Below are 13,813 nucleotides of genomic sequence, written 5' to 3'. Positions count from 1 at the left end.
CCTCAAAAAAGAAAAAAAAAAGAGAATGAGAAATGTGAATGGACTGGCTCAAAGTTACATGACTGGTAAGTGGCAGTGCCCAAGATGAATGCAGGTATTCTGATTTCTGATTTCCAGTTCCATATTCCTTCCACTATAGATTCTTTTTTATATAAACTCTCAACCTCATCACAAGGCAGTATACTACAGAAATATATTCACATTATATTTGAAACATAAATTCAAATAATATTAATTTTCTCAACATATATTCATTTTATTTAAAATATAAAATATAACATATCCAAATAATATAGCTTACCTACATATTCATCCATGTTAAAGGTCTTCACATATTTAAAAGAAAGGTCTCCATTCTTGTGATATTCTATTAGTTTTTTATAACATCCTAAAGGTGTACTCCCTAAAACAGATAAAGATTCAATTTTCTAACATAACTTGAAAATCTGTTCTTAAAAAAGTTTATATTATCTTTATCTCTTCTTACATAATGATATTCTACGTTTCTAATGTATTAGGCAAACAATTCTTAATTCAAATACATATTCAATTAACAAATCTAATTTGAATTAGTCTCTTTACAAGGTACCGTGAAATTTTAGTAAACTAGAATTGTTGAATAAAACTGGAAATCAGTCATTAGAAATTAGTTTTTCTTGAGTTGTTGAGTATTTGGAATTAATGTTGAATATTCCAAGATTGCAAACTTCTAGAGAGCACATCTGAATTAAAAGAAAAATAAACATCCCAACTTTTGAGAAAAATCTTTATTATTTAGAGAAGGATTTGTAAAATAAATGATACATAAATAGGTCAAGTGTTGACTATTTAATGAAATCAAAAGGGAAACTAGAGCTAGATTTAAATATTGCCCCTACTTTCAAAATAGACTCTGAAATTGTCAAGGATTAAGTGAGGAACCTTAGCCTTTAAGTTTTTAACTAGAGCTCCTGTTTCTCACTTTGTGTTAGCTTCAGCATGTATCAGCTAAAATGTATAAAGTAAAATGACTTTAGGAAATGGGATGTTGGCTTTGCATACTTCATCTGAGTTCTTGATTTTATTGTTTTATAAATGTGATTCGCATACATGTTTTATAAAATTAAGATCTGTTTGAGAGCACTTCATGATATGGCACAATAAAGACAAATGAATTTAGCCACTTGAAGATGGCCTCCTTTTGTTTTCTAAACTTGCTATATTTTTTTTATTTTAACTACAAACTGGAAGGCTAGATTGACTGTATTCTTACAAAAAGTGACCAGGTCCTCCCAATCCTAATTGAAGTAGTGATTCCTAATCTACCCACCATTACAAAATGACACAAAACACCTGCGCAAAAAATTTCCACTTAAGCACCAGTCAGAAGTATGACAGAACTCAGTCTCTGGCAAAAAAAAAAAAAATACAAAGGAAATTCTAGAGTAGTAAAAGATGACTCTCAATTGAAATGACAGAATTACAGAAGTTGCTAAAAATAATAAATATCACATAGGTTCAGAAAACAGAAGTGTAAGAGATTTTCTCAAAGTTAAGCACACATATTGTTTTAAATTGCAATTAATAATTCAAAATTTATATGGTCAAATTTTACAATTCCTTCTCAAAAAACTACAGCCTACTAACATGAAACCAGGCTAAAAGATGGATAAATATGCTTTTCCTTCTTTCTGCCCAGAAGCATAAACAAATCTTCTGTGTCTATCAGTGTCCAGAGAATAGAGATAGGACTCCCTCCTAATTTAAGGATATATGCATAAAAACAGTGAGAAGTTGTCACAATGGTGATAACAAAAAACATATTCATTTTCTACATTTTAATCAAGGTGGCTGAAGAAAAGAAAACAATGAAAGATACAGTACAGGGTGACATGGTTAAAGTAACTTCATTTTAATATCTGCTTTGCAATACTCATTTACTAATATTTACCAAGTGCTTACTATGATTCAGATAAAACAAAGATTAAGACGTTTCTATCCCAGAAGAACTCACAAGATAGGAACAGGCAAGTACAAAATAACCACAATACAAGGAAAAATATTATAAATGACTTATAAGAAGTCTGGAGAACAGCAGTGAATCAAAGAAGAAAAGATTGTAGTCTTCCTTGTCTGAGGAAGAACCAAAGATGTCATTTCAATTGACTCTTGAAGAAGGGGTGGAATTCCAACAGTCAAAGATGGGGTAAGTTGTAGTTGAGAATAGAAAAAAGACGGGGGAGGAGGTTCAGAGATGACATTTGTATGCCTATGTTCTAGATGCTATGCTGGTGTTTTTTACATTAGATCATGTAAATCTCACGACCTTGGAAAATTGGTATTATCTTTCCCATTTTGAAGATGGAAGAACTGGGTCAAAAAGATTAAGGAATTTGCCACATATCACATGGCAGTGAAGCCAGATTTTTGAGAGATTTTTGAGAGATTCTGTCCAGAGCTCATAGTTTTCATATACACTAGCAACACGAGTAAGAGTGAAGCCAGCCAGTTCAGGCCTATTCTTTGAACCAGCAGCAGTGTAATCTGCCTGTCATGATTCAGTGTCTATCATAGTGAGAATAAGTAAGGGAGGCAGGTCAGGCCCTCAGTGTGCAGGCCTGTAAAAGTCAAGCTTGTTAAGATCACTTTAATAAATATATACTGATATACATTCCCCAGAAACTGTACTTGGTGGAGGGATAATTACAATACAGCATATTGAGTGCAATTACAGAAATGTATGTTCAAATTTCAAAAGCTTGGGAGGGCGAGGCATGATTAACACTGTCAGTAGTCAATGAGGGAGAAAAGTGGAAAACATCAACAAAGGTTTTTCAGAGATACACCCTTGGCAGGTGTATTACTAGGCAGTTATACTATCCAAAATAAAACAAAAGTTGAGGATCTAAATACACAAAAACATATTTAGCACTGCTGACATTTATGACTCTAATGCCTTTCTGCCCTCACACTCAAATTACTGTTTATTTCTACAGCATAATTAAGACAGAGTGATTAAGGCAGCTAGTCTGAGTGTAGCCACATAGGAGAACCTTAACTTTATATAGTTTGTACAGTATACAGGGGACTTGTACAAAGGCTATCTTATTTGAACCTCAAAACAGCACTGTAAACTATTATTATCCTTAACTTTCTTAAAGGTAAGGAAACCACAGATTAGAAATACAGAATAAATGCCTTGAAGTCACCAAGAAAGGAGCAGCTCTGATTCCAGGCCCAATAGTCCTTCCTGCAGAAGTCAACCTTATCTAATAAAGTGCCATGAGATCAATGACACTATTTGGTTATTTTTGAAGAAAAACCTTAACAGAGAACTACATTCAATAAAATACGTAATTAATATTTATGTTTGTTCTGTCATGAAGACATACATGTCTTCAATTCTTACTTACAATACTTCTAAGATAGAAAATAAACCTAGTAAAGGGCTAATAAGATAGAATATGAGGCAGGTGAGGTGAAACTAAGTGGCAACAGTACACACTTTAGGTACCTCTTACTGATTAATAAGAAGGCTAATCTACCAAGAAATTATATGAATAGTGAAAGCAACATCTCTAAAAACAAACAAAAGACTAGTAGAAAAAGGTACAAAAGATACTATGACCACTTAAGTTGGGATATTTCCTTTTGCACTTTGGAGTGGTATGTAAGATAGAATTTTAACATAGTAACTATTTCGATCAGCAATATGGCAAGAAATAAATACGAAATATTTTACTAAGGGAAACACTTCACTGCTACAACATTCCGTATCTAAAATGGAAAAATATGGTGTATTACCTGTTGGTAAACCCAGTGTAAAATATCTGTCCTGTCCAGGTTTGAACTGAATGATGCGATTACAGATGTATTTGGCTGCCCATTCACTAGCCAAGTCATAGTTATCAAGAATTACAAGCCTCATTATGGGGATGTGCAGCTTCCAGGACCAGAAGTTCAAACCTGAGAAAATTTCATTGTAGAGCACTTTAAGCAATTTACAGACAAACAGGTATAACGCACTGATGATTTTAAAACGACTTTACTTAAGAAAGATACGCACGTATACAAATACAATCTGTACTTTTAAAATAGTAGTAATAGCTGTTCTCCTTTGAACAGACCTTGGGTTCTAGGCAGTGGGCTAGATTATTTAAGCACATATATTAATCCTTACAATAATCTTCTGAAGTAAATATAGTGCCCAGTTTTAGATGAGGAGGGGGACTCAGTGTGACTGAGGTCACAAAGTTAATTAATGACAAAGCCAGAATTCATATCAAGGAAAACTTACTAAAGACACCATACTGCACTCTCTCCAGGGATACTGTATAAAACAACATACAACAAAACTAAAGGCAAACAAAATAGTACTCATTTCCTGACTGGGAGTTAATGGTAGCAACGATTACTCAGCAACTTCTGGGTTACTTACTAAAATACAGAACTCTCCCTATAAATAATGTAATAACCCAACCTCCCTTTCAAACAATGTTAAATAATGTTTTTATAAAAATGATACCCACACTTTTAAAAAGTTTCAATCAATACAGAAAGGTACAAAGAAGTTTAAAGAAAAATCGTCCCAAATCCTATCACTCAGAAATAATTCCCATTATTCTTAGGTATAGATCATTCCAGATATCTATCTAATGCATACATATAAGCAGGATGTATAGAAATAATTTTGAACAATGGGATCATATTAAACATGCTATTTTTAATAAAAAGCATAACATTCAATTCTTCCTGCATTCAACAGAAGAAAAAGTGAACTAGAAAAACCGCTGATCTCTGGGGAAAAAAAACTTTCTTCACAAAAAGCAATTTTAGTTCCTAAAAGAGTACTCTAAGGTTAAGAAAAACATTCTACAGACATTTAAAAATCAGAGTCATTTAAAAACATTATAGGATTCCATTTTAGAAAATGCAGTTTGAACTAGTACCATGAAAGATGTGAAAATTTCATTCCTACACTTCCTCACACCCTGATTTCTGTAATATGCATTATTTTTATATTGTCAAGATTTATAACATTTACATTATTTAATAACCATAATTCCTAGATTTTAATTCTTAGTTTATACTTAAATGAATCCATCACCCACACCAATTCTTTTACAATGGTTTCAGCAGTCCCGAATTCTGGACCCACATGCTTTACATACAGTAATACGTCAAATTTGTTAAATTAATGGGAGTAGTAGGTCTTATTACAGTGAATATATGGGCTCTAAATGAATATAATCCAAATGAATGGAAATTCAGATGGAATCTAAATTCTTAAGAATACAGTGATTTAGAATTCTGGCATAAGATAACAACATAAAATTATGATCACCATGATTTGGAATTCTGGCACAGTAACAAGAAATAAATAGCATTTACAGACAATAATTTACACAGTGAGTCATAAATTCAGTCCAACAAATGGACTTGGCCTCCATTTAAATTCATTAATAATCCAATGCCAGAAACAATTTCAAAGTTACACCAAAGAATCAGAGCATTTCCTGGCTGTTATGACCATCAAGAGATATTCTTCTAAGAAGAAGATTCAGCAAGCTGATTATTGATAAAAATTAAAAAAAAAAAAAACCAACTGTAATTAGGCAAGGAGGAGGAAGGGCATTAGAGCTTTCCAAGCGTCTTCTGTGTTGTGGGCATGCTCTCTCTTTTCTCAGTTTAACACACTTCTGAAGACCTATTAAATGTCAAGCACCTAAGGTGGGTTCTGCAGACAGAAAATGATTAAGATTAAGGACCCTACTTAAAGGGCTTAGAATCACTTAACGGTCTCTGCAGTAGAAATTACCAGCCTCATTTTTCAGACAAGGAAAATGACAACTCAGAAGTTTCTTGTTGAAGTTACAAAACTATCATGTGGTGGAGGGTCTATTTGACTGAAAGATACATGCTCCAAACACGTCTTGTAAGAACCACTTAGGATGCTTGCTAAAGATAGAGATTTCCGGGCCCCTCTCCCTGAACATAGTGTTTCAAGAGATCTGAAATGGGGTCCAGGGAATCTGCACTTTTACAAATATCACAGGTGACTATTACAATCAGGATAAATTGGGAAAAGAGTACCATACATGGTGACTTTATTGCAAAGAGCAAGTATGTCCCTCAGACCAGTTACCAATAAGTTCTGCTTGTTTTTTTAAACTCTCTGGAGAGCTCCGAGTTCACTTCCAAAAGTCGCAAATGTAAGGTTAAAGCAGAATGTTTTTACCACATGTATTCAGATTAAAAAAGTGTGTTCCTGTCAATCCCCGGAGATCCAACCTGCCGTGGCCCAGGGCAATGCTCTGGCATCACGACCAGAAAGCCCTCAAAAGATGACACAGCAGCACCCCTTCCCTGATCCTCCTCTGGTGCTGATTCATTTTGGATGCGCCTAACTTGGAGAAAAGGCTGCCGAATACAGGTCTCAGAACTCTGAGAGCTGAAAGGGAACTTCTACACGGCTGAGGTTCCAGTTAGGCTAGAATCTATACTAGAATCGAGAATCTGGACTTCCCGAATCCCCGCTCCGAGCTGTTCCCTCCACCTCGCTACACCTGACCTCAGAAGGGCTCTGAAGCTCCGACCCGGCGGGGGCGCGCACGGCCGGGAGGCCGCATCCTCGGCAGTACGAGCAGCAGAGACGCCTGTGGTCCCTGCCCGGGAGGCGAGGGCTGCAAACCCACCGCACCGCGGCTACTGGGCCCAGGCACTTGGCAAACTAGAACGAACGCAAATGAGTACGACTGTTCCAAATTCTTAACGACTGTCGGGAGAAAGCCACCGCAGAACAGGGAACGGGGAAGTCCCCTCCCGGAGGCCTAGTTCCGAAGAGGACGACCAGCCAAGTTTGAGAGGGGCCCCGCGCAACCGCGCCTCGGGGCTCCCAAGACCTCGGTCCGTCCCGGGCCCCGCGTCTCCAAACAGGCAATAAGCCCACCCGAGGGAGCAATGACTAGCCGGGTCCCCGCCCGACTCCCCTTCTTGGTCCCCACCCCCGGACTCACGGGCGGAAGACTGGCTTCCCCGGCGCTGGAACAGCTGGCACAATCCACACCAGTAACCCCAGACCGACCCGGCCGGGGAGCGAAGCGCACAGCCCAAAGACCCGGATGCAAACCGCGGCGCCGGAGGCACGGCAGCGCGGCCTGCAGGTGCTGCGCATGCGCGTCCGTCGGACTCCCTAGGGATGAGCCGCGTAGAGGTCGGTCCGAGTTGCGTGCGGCGGGACCGATCTCCGACGTGGGAATATCCAGTTTCCAGGCCGTCATCTTGCTGCTACTCTTTTTCTTCGTCACTTAGAGGTTGAGTTGTCCATTGTTTGGGTTTATGAAATTTAGCATGAAGGACTGCAATGCTCACACATAAGCATTACTTTAGTTGTACTGGCGATATGCATTCATCTCTCTCTCTGTCTCTACCCCTGCCGGTTTGCAAGCACAATGACATCAATAAGCTCATCAAAGTTAAGTTTGTTACGTGCTGCAGAAAGGCAAAGTGTATACTATGGGAAACCTTGGAGCGGCTCAGTAAGAGTAAACCAAAAGAAGGTTTTAATGCGATATGGACTTGTGCTGAATGATTCTAAGAAAGGGGTAGAGGAAGCAGAATCACAGATCTTTGCTCAGGACGGAGAAGGAAGGAAACAGGGCTGGGAAAGTTATTGTTTAAGAAAGCAGCAATGACTCAAAAGAAGGGTTGAATGGCCTCACTGTGTCCGGTTAGAACACTGTTTAGAGTTCCCTTAGGAACAGTACAATCTGAATGCCACTATGGGCTGACGGGCAGACTCAAGGCCCTGTTTCCTTGGACACTAGAAAATTAAGATAAATGTAACATGTAGTTTCCCCAAACACCTTATCTGAAGTTCTCCACCTGAGTTGTAAATCCAGCCTGCTTCTCTGGGTCAAGTGGTCCCCCTTGCTTGCATTCTTTGGGCAACAGTAGGAGGTTCTATTCTCAATGATATGACTTCAAACAGCAAAGTTTCTCATAAACCGATCTTAGAGGACAAGGTTTCTTGGCACTATAGCCTTGGGTTAGTTTACAAAGGCAGTTTTTAACACCTTCCCAGTATTGCAATTTATCATCTAACGAAAACCTATCGTTCATCTACTGTGGTCACAAAGATCTGCAAGTAATAAAAAGAGCTTTCCAGAGAATATTATTGGAGTGTAGAGGGATATTTGTGAAACATGTTCTTTCTCAATGGTTTTACTACTTCTTCGTGAGTTTCTGACACTAGACAAATAAGTTCTGCCCCTGCTGTAAGTGCTGACTGTGGTTAACTCTGCTTTGATTACACTATATCCTGTTCTGTCATCTTTCTCTCTCTCAAGTTGGTATTTCTCACCTCCTGCAATCCATATGGCGTGCTTTTTCTACCAAGATTAAAGCAAGAAGTTACTGCTATCAAAAGGAAGATATTTAATACTAAACAGAAAAATTGTTTTTGACAAGGGCAGGGACATGTAAGCCAAGTCATTCATTTGTCCATTCAGTAAATATTTAAGAGAGCCTGTTATGTGCCAGACACAAACCTGAGTAAAGCAGACACGGGTCCCTGCCCTCAGTTAACTAAGAGTCTTGTGAGGATGCAGACATCACCCAGTAAATCCTGATAAGGCAAAGTCGTCTCAGTCATGAGACTCTAATTGAAATATTCCTTTATGTTTGGGCATGACTTGAGCATAGAAAGGACTAGTGTCTTGTCCTCCAAATAAAGCCCTAAGGAATGGCAATATTCACAGAAAGTTCCCCTGCGCCAAGGTTTTGGATGACGAGTTGGTAGGCAAGTTTTAACAGGCTGTCACCCAGGGAAGGTGACAGATTTACAGAGGCATAGGAGCAGTGCAGTAGAGGTGGCTATGTAGGTGACAGAAAAATATGCCTGATGACAGCCCTGATCTACTACAGGTTACTGAGAGAAGCATCAGACAGCAGTCATACCCTGTGATCCTGAGTAGCTGACATAGAGCTGAAGTTAGCTGACAGAGAGCCTGAGGTAGTGTTTCAGTCAACATGTATCAAACTGTAGGGGAGGAAGACATTTCCTCTTCCCAAATGTGGGTTCGTCTGGCCGGAGAACGAATTAAATTCACATGAAGCAGAATAGCAAGAGAAAATTAAACAAAGCTTTATGAGGAACCATGGCCTGGGGACTTTCTTCCCGAAGGAAGAAAGGGCACTGAAGAAGTGGGGTACACGGAGTGGTTATATACCGCCAAACAGGGTGTTTCACATATGATTGAAATGTCCCTTTTACAACAGTCATGAGGCTGCTCTGTCAGCACAGCACTTGATGGAGGCAGATAGGTCTGCTGTCTCAGTGAACGCCGCGGGGTGGCAGGTGTGTTGCCTCGGGCTGGGGGGTCACAGATGAGCGCTGCAATCAGTTCCCAGCCCAAAGAAAGATGCCCAATCCTCAAGGAGATGCCAATGTTGGGAGGGGGAGGGAAGTCAGCTACAGGAGGCCACCAGACAAGCACAATAAAATGCAGATTTAAGTCCTTGCCTTTGGTATTGATTAAGAGTTTCTAGAGAGAAGGTCACCTCCCCTCCTCTTCCTGGTACAGAGAGGGAGGCACCACTTACAGATAGAGATTTACCTTACAAATGTAAATGTGTCCTAACAAAGGGCAAGTCCCATTCCTCAGAGCCTCCTTCTCTGTCCCAGTCTATCAAAAGCAATCAGCCTGAAACAATCCCGATTCCAAAGAGACATATCCTGGGGTAGCCAATTCCAGGTCCCCACAATACAAATAGAGGCCAACAGACAAAAGATGTTTCAGCAGATGCCAATGGGGATATATCCTGAAGACCAAAAACACAGGAAGAGATAGCTCTTCACTGCAGTGGGTGTCAGAGATGAGAAAATGACCCTAGCACAGATGCCTCTGCTGAGATGGAGACTACAGTAGCCTCCCTGCCTTAGATGCCATTGTAGGGGATCAGAATTGGCCACCTCAAGATGTATCTCTTTGCCTCGATTATTTTTGAGAACAAAAGACACTGAAAGAAATTTTGACCTCCCCCTCAACTGCCTAAAAGAATTTAAGATAAAAGGTCTGTCCCCAGAATAGGCTGTCACCATCACCCTAGCTCTGGGTATCAGTAGACTGTGAGGGTCCTTGCTAAGCCCACTCTTATCAAAGTTCTGTTTATCAAACATTTGCTTTTCCATCTCTATGTGAATTGCCTTCCTCCCCTTTGAAGTCCCAAACCACTACCCCCAACACCCTCCTTTGTCTTTAGCTCGGGATAGTATTTAAGGGGACAGCCTCCACCATTTTGGTGAGTTACTCAGCTTTCCTGGGTTTCTTCCATGTATACATGTTATAAAGCTTTATTTGATTTTCTCCTGTTAATTCTGTCTCATGTCAATTTAATTTGTAGTCAGCCAGAAGGACCTAGAGTGATAGAGGAAATGTTCTTCCTTTCCTACACCATCCTGAGGTGAAGGTGAGGAAGATGGATATTCAGAAATGACAGAATTTACACTTGGAATGTGTAAAAATACACTAAAACAATTAAGTGAACCTGAAAATAACTGATTTAAGTTTCCTGCTCTCATGAGAATGGAGCTTGAGGGAAAGATTTAAGTAAAAATTATATTAAAGATGAATATTATATAGGTTTATTACAGAAAAATAAGAAATAGCACATTGGAATCATGGCCTCTGAAATTTCTATATACTACACAATGTTTTAGAGGGATATATCGTGATCAGATTAGAATGTAACACAAAAATTGCCCTGTATGCCTGTAAAGAACAGATTGAATTTGGGTCAGGAGTAGATCAGGGTAAGCTGGATTTTACCAGAAAGGGAATACAGAAGAGGACCCTCTAAGCCCAGGAAATAGCTTGCACAAAGGTATGCAGGCAGGAAAGTAAAAGGTGTACCTATGGAATTCTGAATGACTCATGGCTAAGAGTGGGATGTGTTTCAAAAACTAGCAGAAATTGTCTGGAAAGACAGATCCAGGTGAAATGAAGTAACTTGTAGGCTATGCATAGAAATTAGACCTTATCTTGTAGGCTACAGAGAGCCACTTAAGCTTTATGAATGCAATAAGAGACTAACAGATGATATTTTAGGAAGAAGGAGGTAGAATGGGTGAGGATTGTATTATAGGAGCAAAAATCCAGACACAGAAAGACTCTAGGCTCATTTTGTATTTTCCCTGCTCCAGCCCTAGTATCAGGCATTTCATTTTTGGCTGATTTTTTTTTTTTTTTTTTTACCAAGAATGGATGTTAGGTTTTACCTAACACTTGCCCTGCATCTAATTAAATGATGGTATGGCGCTCCGTTTTAGTCTGTTGGTGAATTACAGGGGTTCATTTTCAAATGTTAAATACACCTTGCATTGCTGAGCTAAACCTGACTTGGGCATGGTTTTTCTTGATCATGGTCATGGTCTTTCAGCCAGCAGCAAGTAATCATTTTTTGACAAGTGCCCTAGGCAAGAGTTCTGAGTTGGACAAAATAAAGACAAGCCTTTTAATGGTTTCTTTGAGGGTACTTTATCTTAAATAGAGAGGCTAAATAATGGTTGTTCTTCAGGATTGAGGGTTTGAAAGTGCCCCAGCCTGGTTTTGCTCCCTACAGTACTGGGAATGTAAGCTTTTCTTTGGTCTGATAGGTTTTTTCCAAGACTACCATTGATCTGGGAGCAGGAGATAGAACTAGGGGTAAGTGAAAACACCACAAAACTCACTGTTCTTAATGTTATTCAGCCAATTATCATGAATCACCCCTCCCCAGGTTGTTGAAAGCCTTTCATTAATCTCTAGAGTTCTCAAAAAGTTTATTTTGATCATTTGCCAGTTTTCTCCTTGCTTTTACAGAGGGGCAGATTTTTTGGATGTCCTTATCCTATGATTTTTGCTGATGTCCTCAATTAATTACTTTTTGAGAGCTTTGGTAGTTTGTCTTTCAAGGAATTTATAAATTTCTGTTGCAGAAATTATTGGCATAATGTTGTTTATAATTACTCTTGTTATCTGTGCAATCCATAGTGATTTCACCTCTAATTTCTGATATTGGTAATTTGTATCTTCATTTTTTTTCTCCTTAATCACTTGTTAGATGTTTATCAATTTAACTGATCTTCTCAAAGAAACAAATTTGGGATTAATTGAGTTTTGCATTGCTTTCTGTTTTTTATTTCTTTGATTTCTATTGGGATCTTTATTTCCCTAGGTCTGCTTACTTTGGGTTGAATTTTCACTTCTTTTTTCTAGTTTCTTAGAGTGGAAACTGGGCCTATTGTTATTTTCTCTTATAGACTCATAGTGCTGTATTTGTCCCTCTTAGAACTGCTTTGGTGGCATCCTACAAATTTTGATATCTTGTCTTTTTATTTTCATTCAGCAGAAGATTCTAATTTCTTTTTTGATCAATGGGTTATTTAGAAGTGTGTTCTTACTCTTGAAATATTTGAGTATTTTCCAGATATCTTTCTGTTTGTGATTTCTATTTTGCTTCCTTTGTGGTCAGAAAACATCCTTTATTTGACTTGATTCTTTTTAAATATATTAAGACTTGTTCATGGTCCAGATTTGGGATATATTCATGTGTACTTAAAAAAAAAAAAGCGTGAATTCTGCTGTTTTTGGGTGGATTATTCTGTGAATATCAATTAGGTAAAGTTGGTTGATAGTGTTCAAGTCTCCTATATCCTTACTGATTTTAGTCTACTTATTCTATCAATTAATGAGACTAGTATTAAAATCATAGACAATTATTGTAGATTTATCTATGTTTTGTTGCCATTTTATCAGTGTTTCATTCCTGTCTCCTGATGCTGTGTTATTAGGTACATAAACATTTAGGTTTGTTATGTACTCTTGATGAACTGACCACTTTATCATTATGAAAGGATCTTCTTTATCCATAGTAATATTCTTTGCTCTGAAATCTTAATATCACCATTCCAACTTTCTTTTGATTAGTGTTCACATGGTACATATTTTCCGTTCTTTTACTTTTAACCTATCCTTGTCTTTATGTTTAAAGTTGCTTTCTTTTTTTAAAACAAATTTATTGAGATATAATTAATATACAAAACTGCACATATTTAATGTATGCAATTTGATGAGTTTGGGCATGTGCATACACCATCATCGCAATCAAGGAAAAAACATTACCATCAACTCGAAAGGTTTCCTTCTGTCTCTCCCTTTTTTTGTGTGGTAAGGAGAGTTAACATGAGATCTACCCTCCTAACTTTTTTAAGTGCACAGTACAGTATTGCTAACATAATAGGCACTATGTTATACAGGACAGGAGATCTCTAGGACCTATTTATCTTGCATAACTGAAATTTTATATACACTGAACAACAAATTCTCATTTTCCCCTGTCCCCAGCCCCTGGCAACCAACAGTCTATTCTCTGCTTATATGAGTTTGGCTATTTTAGATACCTCCCATAAATGGAATCATGCAGGATTTCTCTTTCTGTGACTGGCTTATCTCACTTAGCATAAAGACCTCCAGGCTCATCCATCTTGTTGCAAATGGCAGAATTCCTTGCTTTTTTTGTGTGTGCGTGAAGAAGATTGGCCCCGAGTTAACATCTGTTGCCAATCTTCCTCCTTTTGCTTGGGGAAGATGGTCCTTGAGCCAACATCTGTGCCAATCTTCCTCTATTTTCTGTATGGGACGCCATCATAGCATGGCTTGATGAGCAGTGTGTGGGTCCACCCCTGGGATCCAAACCTGCAAACCCTGGGCTGCCGAAGAAGAATGTGTGAACTTAACCACTACAACACCAGGCCGGTTCCTGAGAATTCCCTTCATTTTACAGCTCAATGATA

The 13,813-nt window shown here is 38.5% G+C and overlaps 1 protein-coding gene across 2 annotated transcripts in view; it reads right to left on the bottom strand.

Moving 5' to 3' along the window:
* LOC124232956 (glucosamine-6-phosphate isomerase 2) overlaps positions 1 to 7,126 on the bottom strand; it is a 30,555-nt gene extending 23,429 nt beyond the window's left edge. Inside the window, exons 1-3 of one of the 2 annotated variants that reach the window (XM_046649918.1) lie at positions 6,996 to 7,126; positions 3,784 to 3,945; positions 302 to 403 (exon numbers count right to left, since the gene is read on the bottom strand). In XM_046649918.1, coding sequence (XP_046505874.1) covers positions 302 to 403; positions 3,784 to 3,907 — 226 coding nt within the window. In that variant the 5' untranslated portion in view covers positions 3,908 to 3,945; positions 6,996 to 7,126. The remainder of the gene's footprint in view (positions 1 to 301; positions 404 to 3,783; positions 3,946 to 6,995) is intronic. The other variant, XM_046649919.1, reaches the window with a different exon arrangement.
* Between the last annotated feature and the right edge of the window lie 6,687 nt (positions 7,127 to 13,813).

This window comes from Equus quagga, unplaced genomic scaffold (genome assembly GCF_021613505.1).
Source record: "Equus quagga isolate Etosha38 unplaced genomic scaffold, UCLA_HA_Equagga_1.0 146_RagTag, whole genome shotgun sequence".
Lineage (NCBI taxonomy): Eukaryota > Metazoa > Chordata > Mammalia > Perissodactyla > Equidae > Equus > Equus quagga.
Note: the sequence above shows the minus strand (reverse complement) of the source record. Positions and strands in the feature narration are given on the sequence as shown.